The sequence below is a fragment of the Mytilus trossulus genome, chromosome 14, assembly GCF_036588685.1.
Source record: "Mytilus trossulus isolate FHL-02 chromosome 14, PNRI_Mtr1.1.1.hap1, whole genome shotgun sequence".
Classification (NCBI taxonomy): Eukaryota; Metazoa; Mollusca; class Bivalvia; order Mytilida; family Mytilidae; genus Mytilus; species Mytilus trossulus.
Genome location: NC_086386.1, coordinates 24,632,542 through 24,656,635, shown reverse-complemented (window position 1 = coordinate 24,656,635; position 24,094 = coordinate 24,632,542). Strand labels below are relative to the sequence as shown.

The window sequence follows — 24,094 nt, the reverse complement described above, 5'->3', positions numbered from 1 at the left end:
TACATGTTTTGAGGGGAGACAACACTGTAAACGTCCTGTTATTTTGGCAGTGAAAATTGAAAACTTATTTGCAGCCACTGTAGCATTTTTTGGAGCAGGAGACCGTACCCTAAAACAAGATTTTTTTGAAAGGCCAGGTAAAAACCTACAAATTTCATACAGTTTTGATTATGAAAAATGTGCATGGATCATGTCTTCATGGCTGTGCACATGACCGGGTTTCAAGTTTTTTCTGTTAAAATTAGATCTTTTTTCCCCCATGTTCATTGGATGGAATGTTTTTAATATATTAAAAGTACACATTATTTTTATTTCATTATAAACTAGAGAACATTCTGATTCCAGTGATATCTAGTTTTATACAAGTATCTTTATTAATCAGTCCACCACTAAGGGTCATTTATGCATGGTCCCTCAAAATTTGACGTCATAGAAAATAACTGTTGATTGCACCATAAAAATTGACTATGAAGGGCAATTACTCCTAAAGGGGTTAACTGACCATTTCATTCATGTTGACTTATTTGTAAATCTTACTTTGCTGAACGTTATCACTGTTTACAGTTTATCTCTATCTATGATAATATTCAAGATATATAACCAAAAACAGCAAAATGTCCTTAAAATTACCAATTCAGAGGCAGCAACCTAACAACAGGTTGTCTGATTCATCTAAAAATATCAGGACAGATAGAACTTGACCTGATAAACAGTTTCACCGCCTATCAGATTTTCTCTAAATGCTTTGGTTTTTGAATTATAAGCCAAAACTGCATTTTACCAAAATGTTCTATTTTAAGCTGTGGAGGCCATCTTGGGTGGATGACTGGGTCACCAGAAACATTTTTAAAATAGACACCCCAAAGATGATTGTGGATTAATTTGGCCCAGCAGTTTCAGAGGAGGAGATTTTTATAAGAGATAACGATGATGGATGAAGATGGACAACGCCGGACGCCGGACTCAAAGTGATGGGAAAAGCTCACTTGGCCCTTTAGCCCAAGTGAGCTAATAACTAAAATGAATGTGAATTTAACTAGAAAAAACATCAACAAAATTCATCAAATGAGATATAAAACCTTTCTTTCTCCTTTATCAACTGCTAATTGTATCAAGGTGTCTGCCAGAAAGTGTGTGTACCCAGCATTTATAGAGTCATTCTCTTCTACAACAATATTTTGTGTACTGTGTATTGTCAGGACAAAATCACGCTGATGATTGACTCCATGGTTTCCTGAAAAATTGATACCAATGAAAATAAGTTTTAGATGTACATGTGTTTGCTTTTTTACAATTTTTACATGTTACATCTTTTTTTTTAAGTTTAGACTTTTTTCCTAATTTTTTACCATTTTCAGAAGATAATTAACTTTTTTGGATTCAAGCATCACTGATGAGTCTTTTTTAGATAAAACGTGTGTCTGGCGTATATAGAAAATTTAGTCCTGGTGTCTTTGATGAGTTTATTTACATCCATGCCATATTTAAATACAAATTTCTAATGTCAAAACAAACACATCCTTAGGAGTTAGTAATAAATAAGTTATAAATGAAAGAAGGCTATATTTTCAAGCATTTTCTATGTTCTAAGGTCATAACTTCTACAAAAAAAATAATCTCAACAAATTCAAACTTATCTGTATATTTTTATGATATATGTGTATATCATGTTTATCAACTAAATCCTATTTAAGCCTTACAGTAGAAAGGTGCAGAAACAGAAAGACTAGCAGAATAATAAACAAGCATATACAGACAAACATATTGCAAATCATCTGAAAATTATTAAAAATTGTAAAAACTAATTATATTTACATGTGACACAGTGCTTCTATAAAAGTATCAGCATGGTTGTCAAAGAAAAGTGTTTTATTGCCTTCAAAAACAATCTTTGAAATTTTATTGCAACTGAAATAAAAGTGTCAATTTCAGCCTTATACCCTTATAAAGCTCCTTTCATAATAAACAAAAAGATTGTCACACAATATATCTATAGAAGACACTAATTCAACCTAATACCTCCATCTAAATGTTTAAAAGCCAGACATGCAATGGTGTATTCTCCTCTTTGTAGATTTTCTATTTCACATCCCACGTAACTTTTGATGTCTCTCTTACTATTACCCACAGTTCTCATCTTTTTACCGTCCAGAATCTCCATTACCACTATCAACATGTCAACAAAGTCCTCATTACTATGGTTACCTCTAATAAATAACATTTTGTAATCATAGTCTTCAAATGACCAAACAGAATGCAATATACATTTCTACACATGGTGAGGTGTAGCTATTTATATTCCTTAGATGTATACCTTATACTCTTAGAAGTGGAAAATTCATATTTGCTGTTAATTTAATTAACATACAGTCAAACCTCCTTACAATACAACCTGTGTCATAAAACCATTAATCCTACACAATGAACCTGTACTAAAAGATCACTTGTCTTTAACTCTTATGAGACCCCTTTTGTGCTCTCCCTTTAGTGGTTTCTTTAAAAAGGTTTTACTGTATTTGTTTTGTCAAATATACATAAAATATGAAAAAGGTTTATTAATATCTGAATACTAATCAAAACCCCAAATACTATTTTGAATAAATGGAATCAACTATAAACTGAAAAAAATATGCATAGTTTTCACCCTTAGAAAATAAAATGATTGAAAGTTCAGATTAGAGAGTTTAAGCAGCACAACATTAATAGCATGAGTAACAACTAAACATATAAAGTTTGTTAGAAAAGAGGATTTATTTTCTACAAATAAGTAAATACAAGCTTCAACTAAAACATTTACATGTGTTCGTAATTATTATTATTATTATTAAGCTATAAAATTAATTTAGATGTTTATACATATGCAAACAATTGTTTTTAAAGTATATTTTATCTATTTTCATCTTTTTTATGGAAATGGTGACCTTCAGGAATTAGATGAGCAGTGGCAATAATACCCTAATTTTGCCACAAGCTAGGCTGATATCCTGGCTCAATGAAAGTGACAGCAGAGCTATTTCAATATCATCAAATAGTTATCAGTAATGGACTTTTGACGAGGTCAATACATTATCATATAGACCTGTTCAGATTATATTGACCGAGTACTTAGTCCGATTGTCATGTAATCTAACAGGTCCATATATAAGGTATTAGCTGGGTGAAATTACTTAATTTGTATATTTCACATGAATAATGTATTAGGAAAATGACTTTCAGTGTCCTTTCTGTGTATTTTCAAATTGTATTTTGTAAGAAATTTAACACTTAATAGAAAATATCAATATTCTTCAAACAACTTCATAGTTTCTTGTATTAGCTTTCGTTGTATTTTTAGTGTCTGCATTTACCACAAAATAGCAGATCCCTTCAATGCCAACTTATAATGACTTTTGACTAACTCTACTATCCTACCAGAATTCAAATAATGTTTTCATAAATTCATTAAACACAAATTTAGTCATTATGCCCCAAATGAATGTTTACAGTTCAAAAAAGATTACCGTTTATTCTTTTGGTGTAGTCCTATACACAGATCTGTTTTATTCTGTACATAAACTTTAGCAAACTTCCATGGTCCATTAGCAGTTGATGGAAACGATCCTTTGATTCTTGTTTCATGCCAGTCTCTTGTCTTACAAATTTCTACAGAACCAAAATACCTGAAAATAATTAAAAGCACTGTTCTTTGAGTGGTTGCTGTTGTATATCATACTTGTTTTTGGTCACTGTAAATTCAGAAAATATTGCGATGTTGTTTTATTGTGAAAAATGCACCAGGGTTATAATCTCATTAATTTGAACTCATATTTTGAAATTATTCTATATGAATAAAACAGGGTTTTTCTCAATATCGTATAAATAACATTTTAGTCTATAATGACATAATCAGAATAATGAAGGCACACAATAATTTACAGCAGTTTTTGGTATATTAAACATGCCCTTCTTTTTCTTGTCTGAATTATTTTACAATTTATCAAGTGAGAGCTTTTTAAAGCTTGCTATGTGGTAATGGTTTTGCTTATTGTTGAAGGCTGTACAGTGACCTATTGTATCTATCATCTATATCATCATATCACATCTTCTAGTTTTATATGCTTTGTACAAGGGCTTCCAAAATATATTTGAGCCACTCAGACTTTTTTTTGTCTTATTCCGATTCCAATCCATGACGAATAAGTAACAACAGACAAGCATTTTAATCAGTAAGGCACCAATTTGAACAATGATTGATACATAAACAATTTTAATCTAAACTTGACTTTTGATATAGATTTGATGTTCTGATGCAAACTGTTCAATTGGCTTCATTCAAAGTGTGCATCACCATCCTGCTACATGTGTTGTCTTTCTTTTACTATTTATTTGTGGAAAGTTATGCTGATAACAAATACGCTTTTGATTTTTTTTTAAACACACATTATTCTATTAAATACCAGATGTTGACTTCACATGTTGACATTTGGGAAAACATGGACCAGAGATTGATGCGTAAATTCTGTACTAATCTAATACATGTAATTAAAAAGTAACCATTTTATTAAATACAGTACTTTCTAAATTCCTTAAACTCCATCCAGAATATTCCATGTTTGTTTCCATCTGGTTTCAGTTTCTTTTTGACCTCTGGTTTGACCTTCTGCCATTTTGAAGAGCTATCACTCCAATCACCTTTCCAGGATTCACTCCCCCATGGATTTCTGATTTTCAGTAACCTATGGAAAACACATATTAAAAACATTAGATTATCTCCCCTTTGACATCACATCAGAAAAGAATTATATTCTCTTCCTACCATACACAAATAGTGTTCATTCTACAAGTGTGTGAAGTTTAATAAGCACCTAAAGACTAAATAAACATTGGAACTGCCTATGAAAATAATCAATAACCAGTAAATAATACTATCACTACATGTAATATTCTTTCCAGATTTAAGCCTCAGCATATACTCACTTTTCTCCAGTATCCATGTCATATACATCTAGAAGAGAGTAAGCATGGCTTGTAATGAGTCCAAGTGATTTACAATGTTCTGGAGTAAATCCATCTTTAGCTTCACATGATGTACACATCAAATACCTAAATGATATATCAAAATTAATGTAGTTGATGATCATTTTTATAGTATAAAAAACATATATATTTATAAAATTCAAAGAACAACATTTGAGTTCGTTGCATTTCTTTAATGGAGCAGAGATATAGGCCATCCCCTGAATCTTGTAATTGAGGACAGAAAGGCACACAAAATTGACGAACTTTTGTGGTATAGAACATTACAAAATATACCCTTTTTTTCACAGTTTATATGTGTATTATGTGCACATACATGAGGACTATAGAGAACTATATTTCAGTGTGAATACATTTAGTAACAGTAGCTAACATGTCTTGTTGTTAGGGAGGCTGGTGCCTAAGGAAAGAATTAGAAAAGTTCCAATCTTTCCAAAAAGTGGTAGATCATTTGATTGGCATTTTTTCACAACATTTTTTTATTTACATGCATACAGTTCATCATCAATGTTATGAAGTGGTATCTGTATACAAGAATAATAAGAAGAAGAAAATACAAATCACTGTTTGTTTTTAATTTGGACTTCCTAGAATCTCACTTCCTAAAACTTGAATCTGATTTATAATCAAAATTAAAAAAATTAAAGTTCTTTCGCTTGTTGGGAAGGAAGTATGCTGGTAAAATCCCTGATTTGAGTAACAGCGAAAAAATCAAATAGAAAACAATGTATTTCTTTAGTTAAAAAACATTCCCAAATTTGTAATTGAATTTGATAACTAGTCATACCTACCTACAGGGCACTATTTGCCGTGGATTTCCCCTTTGGAGGCCCCCAAAAAGAAATTTTGAAAAGGGAATTTTTCCCACAATTTAAAACAAAACAATTAATTTTACAATAGCTTTAGGCTTCTAAAAGTATGAAGAAGCCAAAAAACAACATTAAAGTATATTTGAAGGCCCCCTTGAAGGTTTTATAGGACTGTAAGAGCCATCTTGCATGTAAATTCCCCATGGGCATTTTGAAAAGTTGGAAGGTATGACTAGTATTTTGGAAGACAAAATAATAAAAAAAAATATATATTTTTAAAACCAAATATTGTCAACAAATCAACATGGATTAAATTATTCAATTATTGGCTCTTTCTTTGGAATTCTGTTGTGAAGTAGTTATACTTTTAAGATTTAAGAGAACAATTTGTGATTAAAAAAGTTATTTTCTGGAAAGAACTTTTAATTAGTTTTTCTTATAACTTTTCTTACCCACAATCTCTTGCATGTGTAAACTTTGACCAGATCAACATGTTATCAATGGTCTTTGAAAAATCCTTGTGTTCTAAAAAAAAAATCCATAGCCAATTATATCATGTATATTTAACAGAAGAAAGAAAAAATTCAGTTTTGAAAAAAAACTTATTATAGAATAAAAGAGATAACTTTTAAACAGATTAAGAAAATCATAGCTTTGCCAATTTCTTGTAGCTTTAATACAGATACAACCAAAAAACCATTCAATCTATCAAAAATTAGAAAATTACACAACCTAACATATTTACTTTTAAAATAATATATTGCGATTTTCATTCACATGGATGCACATTACAAATAGTTTCCAGTATATAGAAATATAAAACGATTGAAATGATTTATTTAAGAAATAATTCATGCAAGCTATACTTTATTGCAGTTTTAACATGGGTAAGCATTATATATATATTTTGCCCGAGCGATAGTGAGGACTAAAAAAACACGAATATAATGCCTACCCATGTTAAAACTACAATATAGTATAGCTTGCATCAATTATTTCGATTCTGATTAGGACAATTAAGGTTATTTCTATGTCCGATGTGTATAAGTGTAAATTGTTTGTGCAGGCTCTTCCATGAACCCTCTTCTTTTTTTTTTTTTTTTTAAAAGCAAACAACTGGCAACTTGATTTTCAGAGGGAGGAGTTTGAACAGCCAGCATGAACCGTTGTCGTATCTAGGTCAAATATATCAATTTCGAATTGCAACTCGATCATTACATTCATGATAAACGAATTAGTAACAATATGTGCACCATTTAAGAGTTTAGAAGTGTTTTAATTTAATGAAATATATTAAATGCATGCCAATTTGATAAAATTCATTATTCTGCAGTAGTTAATATACGCATGTGCAAACAAATTTTATTGGAATTAGAGCATGGGTTTATTCACAAAGCAAAATAAGCACGTCATATTAGAAGTTTATTTTAACTATTGGCTATTTTTTTACCATTTAAGGACAGATGTTCACATGGTTCACCAGTAAGCAATGACAGAGACTCCACAGTCCTGCCAGCTCCTAATGCTTGATAACATCCGTGTATCTTAGCTGCCGCCTTCTCAATCAGTGGAACCCATAACTGGCCTCTTCTTGCCTGTAATTACATACAGAATTATAAAGACATTAAGGGCAGTACAAAAACTGCTTTTTACCCTTCCTTGATAAGTTGATTCAAACTTTCCTTACAGCAACAAGATGTCAAATGGCAACTCTTATTGAGGTGCTTTGAGATTCAAATAAATAAGGAATGTGTTAATAGGACACAGATGATGCCCCCTCTTGCATTTCACATTAAGTTACAAAGGGACATAACTGAAGAATGGTAAAAGTGACAATACGAAAATTTGTATTTGATCAGTGTTTTGTGGTTATAAGTATTGTGTGTAAGATTCATATTTTGCATAACTCTTGGACGGTTAAATTGACAGAACCAATACAAACATATTTTTTTTTGTGATATAAATGAGCATTGTGTTTATGTTTCATAACATTTGGTTGAGGCTAATTTAAGTTAGAGAACCGAAACGAAAAATTCAGCAATTTTTCCATTTGTAAAGGGACATAACTCTAGAACAGTATAAGTGACACAACCAAAATTCAAATTTGATCATTATTTAGTGGTTATAAGCATTGTGTATAAGTTTCATAACATTTGGTTGAGGCTAACTTAAGTTAGAGAACGGAAAAGGGGCATAACTCTAGAATGGTTAAAGTGACACCACCATAGATGATAATTCAAACTTGATCTGTGTGTTGTGGTATTAAGCATTTTGTGTACCGGTAATTTTACTCTGACATTTGAATGCGTTATGAAGTGTTCACTTTATCGAATAAAGAATTTTAAAAATCTATGAACAATACAATCAATGAGCTGATCTCCTTTTCCTTATTTGGTTACTTTTACCTTAGAATATTTCAGTCTGTTGTTCTGATCTACAGGGAAGTAGTCATCTAAGACGACAGTTTTCCAGATGCCATCTTTACAGAGTCGTACAACATATGCTCCTTCTGGACAGTAATCTTTGGTAACAACAATTCTCTCAAGCAGATTCTTTCTTTCAGCTACAACAGCTAATGCACATATAAACCTAAAAAATATCACACACATAATTATCTAATTGTACTATTTCTACAAACAATTCTAATATGATACATTTCTATAGCTGTTTAAACAAAATCACGCTTCAAATATAAGGTAGTGTACATGTGCTACTAAGAGGGGTGGCTGTTTATCGATCACCCTTCATGAGGGTCTCCAACATTTGTTTAAAGGGAACATGTGCTTTACATCATAATAGAATGTGGTTCATCACTTGTTTTTAAACCATTCAGGTGATTAAAAATTACACAAGCACCTTGTAATGGGGGCATTACCAGGGTACAATCAGAATCTTTATTGATTTGGCAAAAAAAAGATTATTGAGTGATGTTCTTGTTGGTTTGGTTTCTTTGATGATGCAGACTGTAAAGTATGCTGACAATTTATGTTGCATGATGGGAAATCAGTATTGTGACTTTGACTTTTGACCTACTGACCTACATTAACAGGGTCTTGTCCTTTTCTGTGGATTGAATGGGTAAAGGCTGCCTAGGTAAACCAAGAATTTAAAGAATTATATGATATAGGCTTAAAAGCAGATTTAGACAAAACTGTGAAATAAAATATCCACTAATCCTCAATCCCTGGAAATAAGTCATCATAACTAGAGGCTCTAAAGAGCCTGTGTCGCTCACCTTGGTTTATGTGAATATTAAACAAAGGACGCAGATTGATTCATGACAAAATTGTGTTTTGGTGATGGTGATGTGTTTGTACATCTTAATTTACTGAACATTCTAGCTGCTTACAATTATCTCTATCTATAATTAACTTGGCCCAGGAGTTTCAGAGGAGAAGATTTTTGTAAAAGATTACTTAGATTTACGAAAAAATGGTTAAAACTTGACTATAAAGGGCAATAACTCCTAAACGGGTCAACTGACCATTTCGGTCATGTTGACTTATTTGTAAATCTTACTTTGCTGAACATTATTGCTGTTTACAGTTTATCTCTTTCTATAATAATATTCAAGATAATAACCAAAAACAGTAAAATTTCCTTAAAATTACCAATTGAGGGGCAGCAACCCAAAAATGGGTTGTCCGATTCATCTGAAAATTTCAGGGCAGATAGATCTTTACCTGATTAACAATTTAACACTGTCAGATTTGCTTTAAATGCTTTGGTTTTTGAGTTATAAGCCAAAAACTGCATTTTACCCCTTTGATCTATTTTTAGCCATGGTGGCCATCTTGGTTGGTTGGGCGGGTCACCGGACACAATTTTTAAACTAAATACCTCAATGATGATTGTGGCCAAGTTTGGTTTAATTTGGCCCAGCAGTTTCAGAGGAGAAGATTTTTGTAAAACATAACTAAGATTTATGAAAAATGGAAAAAAATTGACTATAAAGGGCAATAACTCCTAAACAGGTCAACTGACCATTTCGTTCATGTGACTTATTTGTAAATCTTACTTTGCTGAACATTATTGCTGTTTACAGTTTATCTCTTTGTATAACTAGAGGCTCCAAAGAGCCTGTGTCGCTCACCTTTGTCTATGTGAATATTAAACAAAGGAAGCAGATGGATTCATGACAAAATTGTGTTTTGGTGATGGTGATGTGTTTGTAAATCTTACTTTACTAGTCTTGCTGCTTACATTTATCTCTATCTATAATGAACTTGGCCCAGTAGTTTCAGTGGAAAATGTTAATAAAAATTTACAAATTTTATGAAAATTGTTAAAAATTGACAATAAAGGACAATAACTCCTTAAGGGGTCAATTGACCATTTCGGTCATGTTGACTTATTTGTAAATCTTACTTCGCTGAACATAATTGCTGTTTACAGTTTATCTCTATCTATAATAAAATTTAAGATAATAACCAAAACAGCAAAATTTCCGTAAAATTACCGATTCAGGGGCAGCAACCCAACAATGGGTTGTCAGATTCATCTGACAATTATAGGGCAGATAGATCTTGATCTGATTAATAAATTTACCCGTGTTAGATTTGCTCTAAATGCTTTGGTTTTTGAGTTATAAGCCAAAAACTGCATTTTACCCCTATGTTCTATTTTTAGCTGTGGCGGCCATCTTGATTTGATAGTCGGGTCACCGGACACATTTTTAAAACTAGATACCCCAAAGATGATTATTGCCAAGTCTGGATTAATTTGGCCCAGTAGTTTCAGAGGAGAAGATTTTTGTAAAAGATAACTAAGATTTACGAAAAATGGTTAAAAATTGACTATAAAGGGCAATAACTCCTAAACGGGTCAATTGACCATTTCGGTCATGTTCACTTATTTGTAAATCCTACTTTGCTAAACATTATTGCTGTTTACAGTTTATCTCTATCTATAATAATATTCAAGATAATAACCAAAAACTGCAAAATTTCCACAAAATTACCAATTCAGGGGCAGCAACCCAACAACGGGTTGACCGATTCATCTGAAAATTTCAGGGCAGATAGATCTTTACCTGATAAACATTTTTACCCGATGTCAGATTTCCTCTAAATGCTTTGGTTTTTGAGTTATAAGCCAAAAACTGCATTTTACCCCTATGTTCTATTTTTAGCCGTGGCGGCCATCTTGGTTGGTTGACCGGGTCACGCCACACATTTTTAAAACTAGATACCCCAATGATGATTGTGGCTAAGTTTGGTTCAATTTGGCCCAGTTGTTTCAGAGGAGAAGATTTTTGTAAAAGTTAACAACGACGACGGACGACGGACGCCGGACGCCGGACGACGGACGCCGGACGACGGACAACGCCGGACGCCGGACGCAAAGTGATGGGAAAAGCTCACTTGGCCCTTCGGGCCAGGTGAGCTAATAATATTCAATATAATAACCAAAAACAGTAAAATTTCCTTAAAATTACCAATTGAGGGGCAGCAACCCAACAATGGGTTGTCCGGTTCATCTGAAGATTTCAGGGCAGATAGATCTTTTCCTGATTATCAATTTAACACCTGTCAGATTTGCTTTAAATGCTTTTGTTTTTGAGTTATAAGCCAAAAACTGCATTTTACCTCTTTGATCTATTTTTAGCCATGGCGGCCATCTTGGTTAGTTGGGCGGGTCACCGGACACAATTTTTAAACTAAATACCTCAATGATGATTGTGGCCAAGTTTGGTTTAATTTGGCCCAGCAGTTTCAGAGGAGAAGATTTTTGTAAAACATAACTAAGATTTATAAAAAATGGAAAAAAAATGACTATAAAGGGCAATCACTCCTAAACGGGTCAACTGACCATTTCGGTCATGTTGACTTATTTGTAAATCTTACTTTGCTGAACATTATTGCTGTTTACAGTTTATCTCTTTCTATAATAATATTCAAGATAATAACCAAAAACAGTAAAATTTCCTTAAAATTACTAATTCAGGGGCAGCAACCAAACAATGGGTTGTCCAATTCATCTGAAAATTTCAGGGCAGATAGATCTTTACCTGATGAACAATTTTACCCATGTCAGATTTGCTCTAAATGCTTTGGTTATTGAGTTATAAGCCAAAAACTGCATTTTACCCCTATGTTCTATTTTTAGCCATGGCGGCCATCTTGGTTGGTTGGGCGGGTCACGGGACACAATTTTTAAACTAGATACCTCAATGATGATTGTGGCCAAGTTTGGTTTAATTTGGCCCAGCAGTTTCAGAGGAGAAGATTTTTGTAAAAGTTAACGACTCCGGACGCCAAACGCCGGACGCCGGACGACGCAGGACGCCAGACGCCAAGTGATGAGAAAAGCTCACTTGGCCCTTCGGGCCAGGTGAGCTAAAAATGAATGAATCAACAACCTAAACCTTAATCCAAATTTTTACCCAATATTATAGTATTTCAAAAGCTAAGTCATCAACATATTATAAGCTGAATAATTAATTCAAATATAATTGAAGACAAATTATGAAAATCAATTGGTCCAGCTTATCCTCTTACCAGCAGTTTCCAATTGCTCCCTGTATAATATCATTTGCTGTGGGTTTGTCATAGATCTTCAAATTTTTAGGACCTTTCCCGTCCATGTCTTTGACGTCTTTTAACCTCAACCATTGTATATTACTACCACCAGGTCTAGGATGTTTGAAGAGGGAGTAGTCATTTGGCGGAAATTCTTTATCAGTGAAGTTTTTCTTTTCCTGTAACAGTCAGTAATCATTTAATGTATGTGTACTAAATAGTATTATGCAAAGATGACCTTCATGACATTAATTTATATATACATTTGAATATTTCTGCATTATTTTTTTTTATCTAAGTACTAAAGTAGAAGAATTTCTATGTTTGCATGTTTCTTTACCTAAAATTTGCTTGCTAATGATGAGGCTAAATAACATATTTTTTAAAGACAAGACAATAGACAATATTTAAATGCAATATCAAGCTATTGATTGGGCTTGCTAATGATTATAGGCTAGATAACATACTCACTAAATGTTAAAAAAGCTAAAATTTATAAACTTCAATGTTTATGACCAAAAATTAAGAGTCAATAATTAAACACAAACCTGTTGACAGTTTTGGACAATAATTTTCCATTTAGCCTCTACTTGTTTTGTTTTAATGGTCCTCAAATCTTTAGCTCTAACTGATTCTCTGAGATCATGTCGTAATGGCTTAGATTTGGGTCTGTCGTTTAAGTCGATCCCAGTAACTCTAGGTTTACTAAAACCACATGCTTCACAAAGTCTGCTTGAACTGCTGTTATTTAAAGAACATCTTTCACATGACCATTTATCTCCCCCATGCAATGGACTCTTCCTGTCATGATCAGTTGAATGTTTTTCATCTTGTCTTGCTTTCACTTTATCTAAGTCATTTCTAGGTCTTAATGAATCTGGATCTTTTTTTTTCTTTGAGCAATAGCTACACCTGTTAAATTTCTCAGAAGTAAAATTGTCACATAGATGGCATTTCCAAAGTTTGAGATCATTACAGCATTGACCTTTAATGTGACTACACATTTCACAATTACCTTTGTCTACACCATTAAAATATGTGCAATGGCAACATTTCCATCGTGACGCTAAACGATTATCAGCTGAACGTTGTCTCCTATGTTTATGATCAACTGGTCTAACACCTAAATAGTTGTTCTTTGCAGGTTCTTTGTCACCTTTATCCCGAGGTAGACGATCGGCAGAGCGTGGACGTTTCCCTTTCCCAACACTCTCTGTCCGAGACTTTCCACATTTGGCACACTTTTTTTCAGTAACATCATTCCAGTGAAAACAGTGATGATCATAACATCTCCATTCAGGATCCTTTAAATGTCTAAAACATGCATCACATCTCTGGTTGGATGAAGGATTTACTTTTGTACATGCTGGACAATGTGTTGTTGACATTCTGAGTACTTGCTTAATTAATAAATCTAAAAAAAATATATGAAATCTTGATTTCAATTGTTATTGTACATGTTGTATTAATACATCTATTAGATGAGCAAAATAACTTATACCATTTAGTAAGCTACACATTGAAAAGGTGATGTCAGGATGTCAGATAGATAGCTTTGATATGATTGACTTTTGGCACACAACACTTCTCTATAATTGAGACAGTTTGTTTACCTACAGATGTCTTTTTTGGTTCTAATTTTTGGTTTGGTGTATTACTGTCATCAAGGACGTATATAAGATGTTACTTAATATATATATATGTCCTTGCTGTCATATTCATTTAAAAAAATTCCAAATCTGAACCAGATGCTCCGCAGGGCGTAGCTTTATACGACCGCAGAGGTTGAACCCTGAACGGTTGGGGCAAGTATGGACACAACATTCAAGCTGGATTCAGCTCTAAATTTGGATTGTGATTAAATAGTTGACACAGCATAGGTTTCTGACACAGAATGAATGTGTTCTAATGAAATTAAAATTTTTGTTTTCTCTTAGAGCAATTCACTATGCTGTTGAATATTATTCCTCTCAAAAAAAATGTTTGAAGAAATTTTGTTTTTATTTATGAAATTTCAAATGAGAAAATTGAACCCAATTTTTTTAATCACATCCCCCTTTCCCTTATTCCAAAACTAATCTCAATTAAAATTTCTAATGGAGTTTGCAACAATTACTACTCATTTAAATACATCATAAAATATTAAGATGTAAAAAAACTGCTTGTTATCACTGAATGGTAAAGATTATTTTAATTTATAAGTTGGTAGTAAAAAGTGAATATACATTGTATATTGTATATATATAACAAAGATTTAAGTTGATTCTGGACAAAGAAAGATAACTCCAAATAAAAAAAATTCTTACAATTAGATATTTCTTGCTTACTATTCTGGACAAAGAAAGATAACTCTAATTAAAAACAAAATTGCTATTTCACAATATTTTGCAATAAGATATTTCTTGCCATTGCGCAATACTGTGCAATTGAAAAGACTTGCTATTGCACAAAACTTATTATAATAATTTTAGATCCTGATTTGGACCAACTTGAAAACTGGGCCCAGAATCAAAAATCTAAGAACATGTTTGGATTCAGCATATCAAAGAACCCTAAGATTTCAATTTTTGTTAAAATCAAACTAAGTTTAATTTTGGACCCTTTGGACTTTAATGTAGACCAATTTAAAAACAAGACCAAAAATGAGGAGTCTACATACACAGTTAGATTTGGCATATCAAAGAACCCCATTTATTCAATTTTTGATGAAATCAAACAAAGTTTAATTTTGGACCCCGATTTGGACCAACTTGAAAACTGGGCCGATAATCAAGAATCTAAGTACATTTTTAGATTCAGCATATCAAAGAACCCAACCGATTAATTTTTTGTCAAAATCAAACGAAGTTTAATTTTGGACCCTTTGGACCTTAATGTAGACCAATTTGAAAACGGGACCAAAAGTTAAAAATCTACATACACAGTTAGATTCGGCATATCAAAGAACCCCAATTATTCAATTTTGATGAAATCAAACAAAGTTTAATTTTGGACCCTTTGGACCCCTTATTCCTAAACTGTTGGGACCAAAACTCCCAAAATCATTACCAACCTTCCTTTTATGGTCATAAACCTTGTGTTTAAATTTCATAGATTTCTATTTACTTATACTTAAGTTATGGTGCGAAAACCAAGAAAAATGCTTATTTTGGTCCCTTTTTGGCCCCTAATTCCTAAACTGTTGGGACCTAAACTCCCAAAATCAATACCAACCTTCCTTTTGTGGTCATAAACATTGTGTTTAAATTTCATTATTTTCTATTTACTTAAACAAAAGTTATTGTGCGAAAACCAAGAATAATGCTTATTTGGGCCCTTTTTTGGCCCCTAATTCCTACACTATTGAAACCAAAACTCCCAAAATCAATCCCAACCTTTCTTTTGTGGTCATAAACCTTGTGTCAAAATTTCATAGATTTCTATTAACTTAAGCTAAAGTTATAGTGCGAAAACCAAGAAAATGCTTATTTGGGCCCTTTTTGGCCCCTAATTCCTAAAATGTTGGGACCAAAACTCCCAAAATCAATACCAACCTTCCTTTTGCGGTCATAAACCTTGTGATAAAATTTTATAGATTTATATTAACTTTTACTAAAGTAAGAGTGCGAAAACTAAAAGTATTCGGACGACGACGACGACGACGAAGACGCCAACGTGATAGCAATATACGACGAAAATTTTTTCAAAATTTGCGGTCGTATAAAAACATAAATTTAGAAATTCTCCATATCTGGAAAATGACAATTAAGATTTAGTTTTTAATACAGATTTTAGTCTATACCTAAATAAAAATTTCTAGATCAGACAGGAAAAAAAGAGACAAAAGCTAAGATAACTTAATAGAGTTATTCCCCTTTGTACCGACTCTCTCCTATCATGTTCATCTGTTTTTTATTATCATGTTTCCATATTTGTTCTATTTCCTCCTATTTAATTATTAACAATCAGTATGAATTTTAGATTACATGTGTTGTTTGTGTAGATATTGTATTGCAGGATATTGATAACTGGTTCTTTTCTAGTGGAATAAGTCTCCCAATGAATAAATTAAAATTTCTTTTTGGAAACTTATCCAAGATATATTCCCCAGCAACCCATACAACATGATTTTTCTTTACATTAAACAATGTGTGTATAATTCTAGATGTTTTAGAAAAAATCTCTCATTGCAAGCAATTATAATAAAGCTGAAAGATATGTATAAATTAGAGAGTATGAATTTAAAGCTGTAAAAAATCAAAAGAGAACTGAAAATTGACAATAATGATGGAATGTTTTTGAAAAACTTTTATTGAATACCAGCTAATGTCGTTTTTGTTACTTATGTCTATTTAAATATAATCTATTTTAAAGAAAATATTATTGTCATGTTAAATACTTGATCTGTGTTGATGGCTGTTACTAAAGAAATATGTCTAATTAAGTTTGCAAAACCTTTTTTGATATGAATACGGGATATTTAAGGAATAAAAATACTGTAGTTGAAGAGTTGCAATCGTCAATTGTAGTTTTGACCGTCGCAAATGCAGTTTTACTGGCGACGCGTAGCTGAGACATTAAAACAGAGATTTGCAACTGTCAAATCAAAATTGACAGTGGCAACTCTTTAACTACAGTACTGTTATTTGGATTCTGATGCATTACAAAAAGAAAAAATAAGATAAAACTTTTAAAAAATGTCTAAATATGTCAAATAAAAAAAAATCTGTGAAAATTCATGAATGATTTTGGCACAAAGACGTCATCACTAAACGTGACGTCATACAAATGAAAACTTACAAACTAGACGTTATTACCTTACCTGTAAGCTTCAAATTCGGATAAAATTACATTAAAACGGTGAATTCAAGGTAGGTGTTGTTTCATTTTCGATTATGTAGTAGTAATCGAACGTTTATTGATTCATCAATTTCTAAATGGTGGGTCCCTCCTCAGTTACGCCTGGTCAACTGTGGATTTGACGTCAACTTTTAGCCAATGAAAAAAATTGTTACATCCAAATTGCATTAGAATTATTTATAGATAGGGATGTAACTTGATTGTCCTTTTGTGTTTTGTTTTTTGTTTTTCTTTCTGGTTTATTTATTAATTTTTATATTTTTATTCTTTTCATTTTTTCAATTATCTTTCCAATAGAAAATGTAAAATATTTCCAATGAAGATATATTTATAATAATGACATTGTATATATCTTATATGTATTATATTGTATGTATGTCATGTATATGTTGTAATTTATGTAATTGTTGGAAATAAAAAAAAAAAAGTTAAAGAAAAAGAAAAATTCATTGTAATGGAATAAAATTCTAATTTGATTCGCAAACCTAAATTCCCCTTTAACTTTGTAGGTAGGGGACTATTAAGCTGAAAGAATCCTATGGTAAGAGTCTAGTCAGGAGTGGGTGTCCATACATTGGCATATTCCAAATGCACTCACAGGGGTGCATATCATAGATGTTTTCGGGCGAAAATATTTGCCATAAACTGGTAAGCTTTATACATTGTGCTATAAGTGTTTCTACCCCATGAAATCTACATGTATGATATGCTCCCCTACTGGGACCAGCACACTTTATATGATAGGGATAATCACAGTCGCCTAAAGATGACATAAGTATAGCAAAAAAATGGGGGAAGTAAAATATTTTTAGTTGTATAATATTTTTCGAAATTATTAATTATGAAATCTCCAGGCTTCCTACTAAAAATATTTTATTTCCCCCATTTTTTTACTATAATTATAAAATCTTCAGGCGACTGTGGGATAATTTAGGCACAAAATCTTCTGACAGTTAGGACTCAAACTTGGAGTCTAACTAACGAGATTCAAAAGCTAGTCGAGGCTCTAAAGAGCCTGTGTTGCTCACCTTGGTCTATGTGAATATTAAACAAAGGACACAGATGATTTCAAGACAAAATTGTGTTTTGGTGATGGTGATGTGTTTGTAGATCTTACTTTATAGAACATTTTTGCTGCTTACAAATTATCTCTATCTATAATGAACTTGGCCCAGAAGTTTCATTGGAAAATGATAGTAAAAATTAAAAAAAATTTATGAAAATTGTTAAAAATTGACTATAAAGGGCAATAACTCCTTAGGGGGTCAATTGACCATTTCGATCATGTTGACTTATTTCAGGTCTTACTTTGCTGTACACTATTGCTGTTTACAGTTTATCTCTATCTATAATAGTATTCAAGATAATAACAAAAAGCGGCAAAGTTTCCTTGAAATAACCAATTCAGGGGGAGCAACCCAACAACGGGTTGTTAGATTCATCTGAAAATTTCAGGGCAGATAGCCCAACAGGACACAATTACAACTGGACACAATTACGACCGATTTCCAATGTTTGCCCTCTGAGATCATATTTATTAATATTTATCAATAAATGTTTTCATAAATAAAAATCCTATTAAAATTCCCTTGTTTTCATGATAATACAATTTATGTGCACTTGGTTGTACATATTGCCTTCTTTTGTTAATATATAGAAAGAAAAATATCTCCTGATTCTGTCTATATGCTTGATGCGTTTTATCTTGCCCAAATAACCCCACAATTGACGATTTTTAGACTCTTGTGGCCCTATTTTTGGTCAAAAGAAAGAATTTTAATTTTATTGAAAAGTCCAGAGAACTCTGAAAAAAATGTTGACCTATATAAAAAAAATCATAGATGAATGAAGTACAGCACCGAAATGGATAAACTTGAATTTAGTGCTCCCTTAAGGATGTACTTAGGTGAGGTTAGGTAAAATTTAAGAAATTAAGAAATTAAAATTAATACTATAATCTGGTAGAGCATCAATTAAGTTTAAGCTAAAAATATTGATAGGTCATGGACCTCCTTTTTTGAGATATTTGAGATATAAAATATGGCGGGAAAAGGCTGACTCAGACTTTTACCATAAATTGCATAAGTATTATTTGGGTCTCAAAACAAAAGAAAGAAAATCAAGAATCTTCTAAAAATTTGGTAAATGACCTTTCATGAGCTATTAAGTCTTATATGAAAAAATAAATGGGTGTTAAGGGGGAAATTATTTACATTGTTTTGTATGGAAAAACACCAAGGAGTCCGAACATTTGACACGAATTCCAAAACCTCACCTAAGTACATCCTTAAAGGAGGAACTTTCGAAAAAACAAAATAAACAGAAATCTTTCCTTTTACACATGACCAACATTTCATCTGTAACCACTGCTGAAGTAATTGAACTACTGTTTGTCATTGATTTCTTCTGCAAGATATATCAATATAGTGCTGTTCTGAATTACGTCTATATGTGGCTTGAGGTAACTCAAATCTTACTGAAGTATCCTAACGTGAATAAAAATTTATGTGGAATATGATGCAAAATGGAAATCCTTCATATATCTTTAAAAATTCTGTGGTATAAAAAAATCAAGAAAAGTAGTCTACATAAAAAAATATTAATCACAGTTCAAAAATCGTTCGTAATTGTGTCCCGTGAGGCCAGATCTTGACCTGATAAACAATTTTACCCATGTCAGATTTACTCTAAATACTTTGGTTTTTGTTATAAGCCATAAACTGCATTTTACCCCTATGTTCTATTTTTAGTTATGGAGGCCATCTTGGTTGATTCCCCGGGTCACGTCACATTTTTTTAAAATTATATACCCCAATGATGATTGTTGCAAAGTTTGGTTTAATTTGGCCCAGTAGTTTCATAGAAGATTTTTGTAAAAGTTAACGACGTCAGACGACGGACGACAAACGACGGACGCAAAGTTAAATAAAAAAAGATGTTTGACAAATAAAACAACCCCTGTTCCTCTATCCTACTTTCGTTTTGCTTATGAAGTTATGTTAAAATTAATTTTTCAATTCACTTGTTTTAAAATGTGTTGACAAAATGCACACATAGAATTTTGAACATTAAATATACATGCTGCAAATATAACTTCAACAACAAACCTTATCATGATAATCGCACGTCCTCCTCATTTTCAGGGACATTGTGTTACTCAATTCTACTTTCATTTTGCCTTGGGCTAAAATTATATCTAAAATAGGTCTTGACGATCCCGGCACCATAATACGCGGCTTTCAACATTTTCGAGTTGGATCACCTTTAAATAGAGACTGTTTTAAACAGACATTAAATTTAGTTTTAAACAAGAAAACATATTCTCTTGTAAAATTCACTTTTTCAACACTAGTTAGTTTATACTAACTGATATTAGCAAAATATAATGACTTCGTTTCGTAGCACTTGGACATTTTGTCAGGAATGTCAGGGACACACTTTCTAAAATTGAAAATCCCATGTCAAAAGCTGTTTATTAAAATTATTTATATTATGTCTCTTAACATACATTTTGAATAATTAAAGAACTTATATTAAGTTAAAAACAGAGACATACTTATATATATAATACATTCTAATATGACGTACTTATACGCTTTTAATAGGTTATAAATCCTTCCCCGTTATAGATTTAGATATTATTGTTTAAAACACATGTGTACAATGTTGTTTTTTTAAGCTTTAGTATCCTCTTTTTTTTAAATTATAAATGTTGCTTAATTATACCATTAGATGTGGTTGTAAACTACAATAGTACAGTAACCTAAAGTTCTTCCTTGTAATATATGCCTTGTTTTTTTTTAAATGAAATAAGTACCACTGGCGGATCTAGAAATTTTTTATAAGTGGGGGCCCACTGACTACCTAAGAGGGGGGCCCGCTCCATTCACGCTTCATTGATTCCCAATATAAGCAACCATATTTTTTTTCCAAAAAGGGGGAGAGGTCCAGTCAACCCCCCCCCCCCCCCCCCCCCCCCTAAATCCGCCTCTGAGTACGTATGTATAAACAAACAAACAAAAAACAGACATATATACGTCGCCTTTAGGTTCTAAAGCCTCGAGGCCGATATGGGAGTCTCGCCGGGATGTTACCAGGGCCAATATGGAAAAGGGCATGTTATTATCTATACTTATACATATCTTTTTTAAAAATGTATATTTTGTATGTTTGCCATTTAGTGTAACAAGACTATCCGATTTTAAGAGAGTCTTATTTATATATTATATGTTTTATTAGCACAAGAGCCGAAAGGTCGAAGGGTAATATTGACCCAGGACTTATAAATACATCTGATATGAAAAATTACACGTTGTATTATATCCTATGCTTCATCTAAGACAAAGTTTGCTTTAGATGGATTTTTATTCAAATGTTTTATAGGTCCTTTTAAGTTATATAGCTCTTCGACCGTTTTTGAATTTTATTCATCCTTGGCTTCAAATATTTGGTTTGACCGTTTTTAGAGAAGGTTAATCCAGTAAAGGGCTTTGGAAGCATGGCATTTATAACGTCTGGTTTCATTTCTTTTCTTCAAAAATGGAGAAAAATAACAGTTAATAATATATTGATCCTTTTAAGTAGTTCTCAAGTAGATGGTCAAAAAGTGAAAAGTTTACGAACGACGGACGCTGAATACATCCGATATGTAATCTTTCTATAATATGCCTCAACAGAGGAGAAAAACAACAGTATACAATAGTTTATAGTGACGATAACAAAATCACCAAAGGATAATGAAGACTGAAGTCAACCTATGTAAAGTGACTTTCTAAACTATGCTGGAAACTTTAAACATTTGCATTTATAATTTTATTGGATCATTTTTTCTTCTAAAATACCACGTGTTCATTGACTTGTTCCCAAGTAAAATTAGCGGAAAGGTTGAAAAAAAGCATTAGAAAGTGGGCGTTCGTAGATTTCAATAGTGAAATAATGACCGAATTTTATAAATCTAATCAAGTTACAAATATAACTGAAAACCTTGAATATAAAATCTGAAAATATTTCCTTGAGAGCCAAACAATAAATAAGAAAAACAACATTTTAATAATTTGCAGAAACAAATCAATATTTATTTCAGACATGCTAACCTGAAATACCATTTCCCAATTGACTCATTCATAATAACAATCAGGGGCGGATCAAGCCATTTTAAAAGGGGGTTCCCAACCCAGGATAAAAGGGGGGATTCCAGCTATATGTCCCCATTTAAATGCATTGATCGGCCAAAAAAAGTGGGGTTCAAGCTATATGTCCCTATTCAAATGGATTGATCGACCAAAAAAGGAGGGTCCAACCCCCGGACCCTCTCCACCCTGGATCCGCAAATGACAATATTAAGTTTAAAAGATTAAAATAATAGGTTGAGAGAGGAAGTTCTCAACACTAAAATACAATAGAAACAATATATTACATTTTAGTTACAACTGAAAAAAGGCTGATGTTGTCCTACAACTGTAACATAAAGGAAAATATAAAGTAGTGTATACTTTGAGGAACAATGACAAAACCTACAAAAAAAACGAGTTTTACTTGTAAAAAAAAATCACTTTTATTTTGGAGGGTGTGTCATTGTTTTTTCAAAGTATGCACTACCGCCTATTTTACTTTTAACACACATACTTCCTATTTTCGTAAGAGATCGTAGCTTTCACACTTATCTCAAGAAAACAAACGTTTGCGGGCGGAATTAGGGATTAACAAGATGACTTTTTAAATCTTTTTTTTTATCTTGTATTTCCTTTTAAGGAAACAGGAAACACTTTTTAAAAATTGCGTCCCCAGTGAAAAAATGTGATTCTGTAATATAAATGATAACAGTAGAATTAACTATTTGATCCATTTTATATTTTACAAACAGTTGTCATAAAATGTCTTTATCAATATAAACTTTAGGAGACAATTATTCAAACCTTACAAGTCCATTTCTTTTAAATGTTCGGAGCAGTTACAAATAATATTGTAAATAGTTTAAAAAAACATTGTCAAAACGCTGGTGTAATAAATCACTTGGACTTGGTATACTATTCACAGGATATATATACTATAACAATAGAATACGTCTCAAGTAATTATAAACTCAATCCTTGACGAAATCTACTCAACATTGTTAACTTTTATTCTCTCATTTTTTAACAGTTTGTGAGATAAACAAAAGTAACATGTTAAAAAAAAAAGTAACATCAGCGATACCAGGCTTATAATTTTGTCTAAATTTCGTTAACAAAAGACTCAAAATTTACAAAATAATCATTATGCATTTTCTCTTTTATTACCAGAATTAATACAGATTTAATTCTTTCAAACCAGGTGGAAGTAGTAGTGTGATCTTCATTATCTTGTTACATTGCACATCCCAAAATGTCTTTCCTTTTTAATGTTTATTGAATTTTGATTACAAACCAAGGACACTCTCGTCTTATGGGTACATTTTTATGTTAAACTGTATAGTTTCTTGAATGTTGAAAATTGTAAAGAAAGTTGAATATACATATTTATATATATGAATATACCTCTGCCTATGTGTAGTGACAACTGCAAATTATACCTTGTCCATCGGATTTCTTATGATTAAGAAATACCAGGCGTTAGAATATGTATAAAGTGCTTAGAAAATCAACCTAACGATATTAGAGTAGATTTGATTGTAAGTTCCTCCCCGGCGCCAATACATAATTGGTAACACAATTTGAGTCGTCTCTTTTTGCCATAATATATATATAAGGAGATGGGGTATGAGTGCCAATGAGACAACTCTCCATCAGAGTCGCAATTTGTAAAAGTCAACCATTATAGGTCAAACCATTCAAACAGGAAAATCAATGGTCTACGTTATATAAAAAAATCGAGGAACGAGAAACACTTATGAACCATATCAACAAACCACAACCACTGAATACTAGGTTC

General features: G+C 32.0%; 1 protein-coding gene across 2 annotated transcripts in view; it reads right to left on the bottom strand.

Annotated features, from left to right (window-relative positions):
• The window catches only part of LOC134695659 (calpain-15-like), a 56,971-nt gene that overhangs the window by 6,383 nt on the left and 26,494 nt on the right, over window positions 1-24,094 (bottom strand). The window contains exons 1-11 of one of the 2 annotated variants that reach the window (XM_063556995.1): window positions 20,293-20,381; window positions 12,895-13,760; window positions 12,326-12,525; window positions 8,231-8,414; window positions 7,276-7,420; window positions 6,278-6,350; window positions 4,957-5,082; window positions 4,554-4,715; window positions 3,501-3,659; window positions 2,020-2,207; window positions 1,080-1,234 (exon numbers count right to left, since the gene is read on the bottom strand). The exons of the other annotated variant lie outside the window; for it this stretch is intronic. Coding sequence (XP_063413065.1) covers window positions 1,080-1,234; window positions 2,020-2,207; window positions 3,501-3,659; window positions 4,554-4,715; window positions 4,957-5,082; window positions 6,278-6,350; window positions 7,276-7,420; window positions 8,231-8,414; window positions 12,326-12,525; window positions 12,895-13,734 — 2,232 coding nt within the window. The 5' untranslated portion in view covers window positions 13,735-13,760; window positions 20,293-20,381. Of the gene's footprint in view, window positions 1-1,079; window positions 1,235-2,019; window positions 2,208-3,500; window positions 3,660-4,553; window positions 4,716-4,956; window positions 5,083-6,277; window positions 6,351-7,275; window positions 7,421-8,230; window positions 8,415-12,325; window positions 12,526-12,894; window positions 13,761-20,292; window positions 20,382-24,094 lie in introns of those variants that run through there. 2 annotated transcript variants of the gene reach the window in all.